The following is an 8,076-nucleotide window of genomic DNA, read 5'->3' as shown; positions in this document are numbered from 1 at the left end:
CCATCATTATGATCATTCAGAAAATTAGGAACATGACCACGTGGGCCTGAATTAGCCTCTCTTCTGTTCTCACACTCGCCGGTGACACCTCTTGCCGTCCTGCACTTAATAAATGCCGTCGTTATTGTTATGATTATAAAATGGGGATGAAGACTGGGCGCTCCACGGGGGGCAACCCGGTGACCTCGATGAGCTTAGAACAGTGCCGGGCCCATAGTAAGCGCTTAGCAACTACCATCATCATCATCATCATCATCAATCGTATTTATTGAGCGCTTACTATGTGCAGGGCACTGTACTAAGCGCTTGGGAAGTACAAATCGGCAACATATAGAGACAGTCCCTACCCAACAGTGGGCTCATCATTAGGATCATTCAGAAAATTGGGAACGTGACCACGTGGGCCTGAATTAGCCTCTCTTCTGTTCTCACACTCGCCGGTGACACTTCTTGCAGTCCTCCGGCTTGCCTCTTCCCCATCAGGAGCGCCCAGGGTCTCTCTCCACCATCGCCCTTTTAAGACTCGCCCTCTTCCTCTACCCACCCAGCCAGCCAGCCCCCGACCAGCGGTGCCCTGGAGGGGGGCGGGCCTGCCCCCAAGCAGCTGTTCTCTGGCCGCCGAGGGCGAGGCCAGCCGGGCTCCCGAGGTGGCCAAGGCCTTGCAGGGGGCATGGCCCGGCTGCTGGACCTGTGAGCCGGGCAGGGGTGGGGGCTTCGGGGCTCAAGCCCCTCTGGAAGCCAGGAGAATGGGATGCTGTACTGGGCGCTGCACGCTCATCTTCCTCTGCACTTTACAGCTCGTAAGTAGCCTCTCCTCTCCATCCTCTCCCCCAACCCCAGCCTGGCCAGTCTTGCCCTCCCCTCACCCTAGCCCAAACTTTCCCCCCCTGCTCCTGAGTCCGGGGAGGGGGGCTCCCCACGAGATGCTGGGGGGCTGGAGAGGAGAAAGTCATTCATCCATTTAATCGTATTTATTGAGCGCTGACTGTGTGCAGAGCACTGGACTAAGCGCTGGGGAAGAACAAGTTGGCAACATACAGAGCCGGTCCCTACCCAACAAAGGGCTCACAGTCTAGAAGGGGGGAGGCAGACAACAAAACAAAACGTGTAGACAGGTCAGGCTGGGAAGCTCCCAAACAAAGGTTTCCCACCTCCAAGAGGAATAACGGGGGACTCTCCTGCTGGAGAGGGGAGCCACGTCTGCCTCCTCCCAAGTCAGGAAGCAGGGGCTTTCCTGGGGACAAAAGGGGTATCCCCCTCTCCTTCCTAGTGTTTTGGGACGTGTGTGGGGTGTGTTTTAGCTGCCTGGTTTGGGCTTATTGCGGATCCGAAGCCTAGTAACTTTCAGGCTTTGATTGCAGCCAAGAAAAGTCCGAAAATAACTCCGCAAGTCTCGAGGCTCTGTCCTTTTAGTTGAGGGTTAATAGGCAGTTCCGTGCTTTCGGCTTTTTAGTATTTCTCCCTATTCAGTCCCCGACAAGAAGCGGTTTAAAGAAGAATCTGCGGCTGTGGCACCATCCTGATCCTTTAATGGCATAATTTTAGTAGGGCTTCTATTGGGAATCATGATACCCCAATCCTGAAAGTCGGGAACTGATCATTATTACTCTATTTCTTTATTTATTATTTCTTTATTTATTTTACTTGTACATATCTATTCTATTTATTTTATTTTGTTGGTATGTTTGGTTTTGTTCTCTGTCTCCCCCTTTTAGACGGTGAGCCCACTGTTGGGTAGGGACTGTCTCTATATGTTGTCAACTTGGACTTCCCAAGGGCTTAGTACAGTGCTCTGCACACAGTAAGCGCTCAATAAATATGATTGATTGATTAATCATGGTTCAGACTTCCCTGTCCCCAAATAAGGCTGACAACCGATTCGGTCTGGGTTACCTGTTCTCGTCTATTAAAAGTATCAAATATTTCAGCCTGCACCAAGACTTAGTCGGATTTTCTTTCTCTCTGCTAGATGGCATTGTGTGTGGCTTCATTATCATGCTTCATGAGGTTCTTTTGTGCAGCACAACAGACTAGTCTTTCTGTGTTTTCCTCAAACAGAAAAAAAAAAACAACAACCCTGGATAAACTGCCCTTTCAAAGCAACCAGGAGTTCCTTCTTTCACTTGATGATACTGTTTTCTTAAGTTCAACGGGCAATGTCTTGTCCTTATATCCGTCTGCTAGCCCGCGGAGAGAAATAGGGATAAACAAAGGTCTGGCTGTTTTATGAATGCCCGTGCAGGGAGTTTGTATCTGGTGGTTCCCCTGCTTATCAATTGCTAATAGGCTCCGGGGTTTCTCTGCTCTTAAAAAGGAAATGCCCATGCTCTATTTCCTTTAAATCTGATTTTCGTGGAGGAGTTTTGAGCTGCTGCTATTGTTTCACTAGAACTCTATTGCTAGGGGGAGAAAGAGCGACTTTAATTTGAAGTTTTGAAGTGAAATCTTACTACAAATGATCGTACAGTTGTTGTTCAAGCTTCCCTGAAGTCTATAGTAGAAAGAAGCCAGCAATTGGAAGAAGCTGTGGATAGAGCAAAAATGGGGAGAGAAAAATCTAATCTCAGAAAACTGAAGACTATAAGCCGCTCTTTCCAAAATGTCCTGTTTAAATATAGTCACCGCTGATTTTGGAAGGCTCAGACTGGTGGAACGAGAATGAGACAATAGAAAGTTATCCAACGTTCACTGTGTGAGTAAATACTCATTCAAGTGAGTGGTGAGATGCTGTTGCCTTGCTTTTACTTGGCTTCTTCTGCATTGCCTATTTATCATTATCATTGGGATGGTCTTGGTGATGTTGAGTTGCTTTTAGCCCTTGTTTCTTGCCATGCTTACAGAAGACTGAAATGTAGCAGCAAGGCCCTTGAATGGGTTATTGTTCTAGGAGATAATTGCTGTATGTCAGTTAAATTCCCCAGTTCATCATCCTGCCTTCGGATGAAGCTAGGGTTCTGAACACTAACAACTGTGTGGGGAGCGCTGGGGTTTTCTTTTCTTTCTTTCTTTTTCTGGTGTTTTTTTTTTTTTTTTTGGTAGACAAGCGTGAGAGTTTTCTGGTTACCAAGCTACAGGACAAAGAGCTCAAAGCATTTCTTCTTTAGGACCCTCCTCCTCAAAGAATAGAGCAAGATTTGCCTATTCTAAAGGCAGCCTGGATGCCAATGACCATGGAGATTTCCCAGGCTGCTTGCCTCATTAAATTGGAGAGATGAGAAAATGAGGCACAGGGAAGAAAATTTTAAGAGTGGGTCAAAGTCTTTTAGACCCAAAGAGTAACATTCGGTTCAAAGTGCATAATCTTTCATAATCAACTTTCAGTGCTTTTCTTATTATGAGAGCTATAAAGTCTGAAAGTAAGTAACCAGCATTACTGGGTACTGATCTATTCTACGTAACAACATTAAAACCCTCCTCCAAAAGCCCAAAACCCCACAAAGACCAGGCTTGCTGGCAGTACTAACACTGAATTCTTTGAATCTCCCTTCTAGCTTTTGGTTTCACTGGGAGATACTCTGAGTTTTCTTAATGGGAACCTAGGTACATAATGCTCTTCTACAAATTATCCCCCCAGATCCAGCCAGAACTGAAAGCCCAGAGCTTTAGTGAAAGTATGGCATGGGGATGTTAGAGTTTTAATAAAAAATTCAAAGTACTTTTCAAGCTACTGATGATTGCTGTCCTCATATGTCCCTTTACTATCTAGTCTCATCATCAAATTAGATATGTACAAGCAAATAAGGTTGGAAACAGTCCATGTCGCACGTGGGGCTCACAGTCTTAATCCCCCTTTTGCAGATGAGGTAACTGAGGCATAGAAAAGCTAAGTGACTTGCCCAAATAAGACTTCAAAAAAAGTCCACTAGACAACTTTTGGGTGGCAGGACAGGATTCCAGAGTTTTTGCTCATCCCAACTGGGGTGCTCATGTGCACACACAAACACACACACACACACCAGAGCCACCAGCTTGAATAGATTTGGGTGTCAGAAAGCAGGGTATAGGGCTAAGGGTAGAAGGCAAGCTGGGGCAACATTGGGTCTCTTTCCCTCAAAACTACGACTGGACACCATTTTAGAATCACAAAATTATGAAGCTGTACTTTGAGGCCATCATTTCTCAATGCCTGAACCCCTTCTTTTTACTATTCTAGGTTGAAGCAATGTTGTTTTAGTCATTTGCAGCTCCATCCTTCATTTTCTAATCAGCTGTGAATCTCCCAAACCTTCCAAAATCTCTGATCTTGGACTAGACTAGAAGCTTTCTCCCAATTCCCACATATCGAAGTGTTCTTCTGGTGTGGCCTTCTGTGGCTGATGTCTTCTATCAGTATGCTTCTGTACCACAGTGTATGAGGGTATGCTTCACCATGTCTTTAGAATGCGTATTCTGCCTTCCTTACTCGCCTGTGCTTTTTTTTTTGTTCAGTTCACCACCCTGCAACTGTTAGGGATCATGCCACCATCCATTCTTCTCATTTGAAATGCAGGGTGAAGCCATGTGGAGGTGACCATCACCTCTCTGCCCATCAGCTGCCTGTATTCCAGAACCTCACAGGTAGTCCTGTATTGCCATTTAAGTATGATGTGCAGATACTGTACTCTCCCAAGTGCTTAGTGCAGTGCTCTGTACACAGTAAGCCCTCAATAAATATGATTGAATGAATGAATGAATAAGGGATGAAACTGCTTTAGAAACTAGATTCATTTCTCTCATATGGAATCTTAGAAACCAGTACAACTTTGTAGACATTAAATTGAAGTTTAGGGACCAGACCATTTATTGTCTCCTCAAGCAGGGCTGGGAGAGGTGGGTCCCTGCTCTGGGTGCTGCATCACTTAAGGGCCTCCATGAGCTGGCTTGAGTCAAGGAAATATTTGGAAGTAGACAAGAAACAGTATGGTGGAAGTAAAGGAACGTCGCTCGTCAAATATCCCTGCCCTGACTCTGCTCTCAAATCCTTTACTGGTACTTTACAGCCCAGCCTCAATCCAGTGCCTGCTCTGGGCCCTCAACATGCCTTTTTTTCTTTAAATGGTATTTGGTAAGTGTTTACTGTGTCTCAGGTACTGTACAGCATTTAGAACAGTGCTTTGCACATAGCAAGCACTTAATAAATGCCATTATTGTTAAGCACTGGGATAGTACAAGGTAATCAGGTTGTACACAGTCCATGTCCTGTGTGGGACTCAGAGTTTTAATCCTCATTTTTTAGATGAGGTAAACTGAGGCACAGAGAAGTTAAGTGACTTGCCCAAGTTTATATAGTAAACAAGTGGGAGAGCTGGGATTAGAACTCAGGCCCTCTGTCTCCCAGGCCTATGCGCTTTCCACTTGGCCATACTACTTCTCAATAATAACATAACCCTTACAATAACAATATTTATTAAGCACTTTCTATGCGCCAAGCACTATGCGAAGTTCTAGGGTAGATGCAATACAGCCACATCAAACACAGTCATGGTCCCACAGTGAACAGTGAAAGGAGAACAGATATTTAATTGCCATTTTACAGATGAAGAAACTGAAGAACATAGCAGGAAAAAGGTTGACTCCGGTACCCTTTTCACTAAGCCCCACTGCTTCTCATTCATAGCCTAGCCCTGATCTTGACCTGCTATCTAGTCTGTTCCCTAGTTCCTTATTCAGGTGCAGATTTGTGTTTATAACTGTACTTATATTTTGCCTGGAAAATGAAGTGGAGAACCAAGCAATTTTCCAGATAATTCAATCAATGTAGAGCATCAACCTGGATAATTTAAGGGCAATATTTCCCTAACCCCCGCCAATATCAGGTTTCTTCAACTGAATTCTCAGCTCTCCATTTCAATGGGAAAATCACAGCCAAATTGTGCCAGAAGTTTGTGGGAGGATGAAGGGATGTTTGATAAGTTCCTATAGGGTTTTGCCAATTTTCAGTCAAGTGGTTGATGACTGGGTTGAGTATTTTCTATTCTTACTATCATTGTTTACTGAGTAACTCCTGCAGGTGTGGCACTTAGGCATTGCAAATAAGCAGTCCATCAATGGTATTCATTGAACATTTACTGTGTGCAGAGCACTGTACTGCACTTGGGAGAGTACGATACAACAGAGTTGGTACACATATTGCCTGCCCATGAGGAGTTTACAGTGTAAAGGGAATATTTCTATGATTAAAGATTTGTTTGCCACTGGGATGATGTCTCTAATTGTTTCAATCTCCTTTCATTCTTTAATATTAACAAACTTGGGTCCCATCTTCTTTCTTAAGACCCCCTCCCATCCCTGTACCACCATGTTGGGAGCTCTATTTCCAAATAATGTGGCTAGGAAATGTATTTGCTTCACACAGGTGATAGAACCTAATAGTTATGGGGTGGGGGGGATGTTAATTACCTGTGATTAAAATTTGCAACAAACTGGGACACGTTATTTATAAGATGTCACTTCTAAAATGCAATTCAATACGACATATTCAGCAATATATATGGCAGGAAGATCGCAATGCTAGCTGTCAGAAGCGAAAGAAATGTGATTATTCCAGTGGGTTTCTCACTTTTGTTCATTTCCCTCCAGAACTGGAATCAGTGGGCTGTCAGGATCTCAGTTTGCCATTATTGTTAACACTAAAGCTTTATGACTACTGTAACAGAACGTTTTTGCTCCTTGCAAATAATGGTTTTACTAATGGAGGAGAAAGGGGAATGGGGGCACTTAGAAAAGGCTTTCAGAGGCTCCTCCTCTTCTCAATCGATGGAAACTTGGTCAAATGTGGTTTGGAGAAAGGCTTTGAGAACACAGCCCCTGACGAAACACATGGGCATCTTGGGAGATGTGGGATAGAGTGAAGCTCGAGTCTTTCACTATGGATGGAAGGGACCAGTGCTATGGAACTTTTATTTGCACTGGGGCATTCTTGCCCTGTCTCGTCTTATGCCGTCGAGTCGCTTTCAACCCATAGCGGCACCATAGACACATCTCTCCCAGAAAACCCCACTCTCCACCTGCAATCGTTCTGGTAGTGGATCCATAAAATTTTCTTGGTAAAAATTTTCTTGGCAGTTTACTGTTTCTGCCTTCTGCGCAGTAAACTCGAGTCTCTGCCCTCGAATCTCTCCCATGCTGCTGCTGTCCAGCATGGGTGAGTTTTGACTTGTAGCAGATTGCCTTCTTCTCGCTAGCCACTGCCCAAGCTAGGAATAGAATGGGTATGCCTCTGCTTGACTCTCCCTCCTATAGCCGAGACTGGTAGAGTACTGGATACTCTCCAGGTGCGCCCCTGAGAGGGGACTGGGGCATTCACTGACATGGAAATTAGAAATACTAGGGGCATGTATGGGAATACTCTGCTTCAATAGTGGTAGCAGCCACCCCAGAATCCTTTGAAAGTCATTGTGCTTGCTGTTTGAGTTGTACCCCAACAGAGCAGGTGTTCAGAATCATAGTTAGAGCTGAAGGAGACCACAGGAAGTCATTTGGTCCTACCCTCTACCTCTGGGTTTTTGAATGCCTAAACTACCCAGGGCAGATGGAAATCTATTTTTTCTTTTAAGACCTCTATCAGTGGAAATTGCAAAACCTCTCTTGTTAGAGTTATAATAATGTGTCTGTTTACTGCTATATTGTATTCTTCCAAGTGCTTAGTACAGTGCTCTGAACACAGCAAGTGCTCAATAAATATGATTGAATGAATGAATGAATAATAGTAGTAATAATGAGGATATTTCTTAAATTCATATTATGTTCCAAGTACTGTGGGTAGATAGAATATATTCAGCCCATACACTGTCCTGTCCCAAAGGGGACTCATAGTCTAAGGGGAAGAGAAATAATGTATTTAATACCCATTTTACAGAGGCAGAAATGGAGGCATAGAGAAGTGAAATAACTTGCCCTAGGGCACACAGCAGGCAATTGACAACTTTAGAAGGCAGGTCACTTGACAGCCAGTATTGTGCTCTTGCCACTAGGCTTCACTTCTTCCCAGTAGAGGGAATATCTACATCTCTGATGAAGTAAAAACCTGTTTTATGAAAATATTACTTCTATTATCTTTCAATGATTTTTAAGAGCTCAATAATTAAAGTAGGAAGA

The 8,076-nt window shown here is 44.2% G+C and overlaps 1 protein-coding gene and 1 non-coding gene across 5 annotated transcripts in view; one reads left to right on the top strand and one right to left on the bottom strand.

Moving 5' to 3' along the window:
* The first annotated feature begins 485 nt into the window (after positions 1-485).
* The window catches only part of NKAIN4 (sodium/potassium transporting ATPase interacting 4), a 101,731-nt gene continuing 94,140 nt past the window's right edge, over positions 486-8,076 (top strand). For 2 of the 4 annotated variants that reach the window (XR_005452155.1, XM_038750661.1), the window contains exon 1: positions 487-800. Coding sequence is in view for 3 of the 4 variants with exons in the window: in XM_038750661.1 (XP_038606589.1) it covers positions 747-800 (54 nt within the window). In the remaining variant the exon portion in view is untranslated. Of the gene's footprint in view, positions 801-8,076 lie in introns of all 4 variants that reach the window. The other 2 variants (XM_038750662.1, XM_038750660.1) reach the window with 2 other exon arrangements.
* LOC119931947 lies at positions 7,134-7,271 on the bottom strand. Its single transcript, XR_005452243.1, has one exon. It is a non-coding gene; the product is annotated as a small nucleolar RNA SNORA7 (small nucleolar RNA).

This window comes from Tachyglossus aculeatus, chromosome 8 (assembly GCF_015852505.1).
Source record: "Tachyglossus aculeatus isolate mTacAcu1 chromosome 8, mTacAcu1.pri, whole genome shotgun sequence".
NCBI lineage: Eukaryota > Metazoa > Chordata > Mammalia > Monotremata > Tachyglossidae > Tachyglossus > Tachyglossus aculeatus.
Note: the sequence above shows the minus strand (reverse complement) of the source record. Positions and strands in the feature narration are given on the sequence as shown.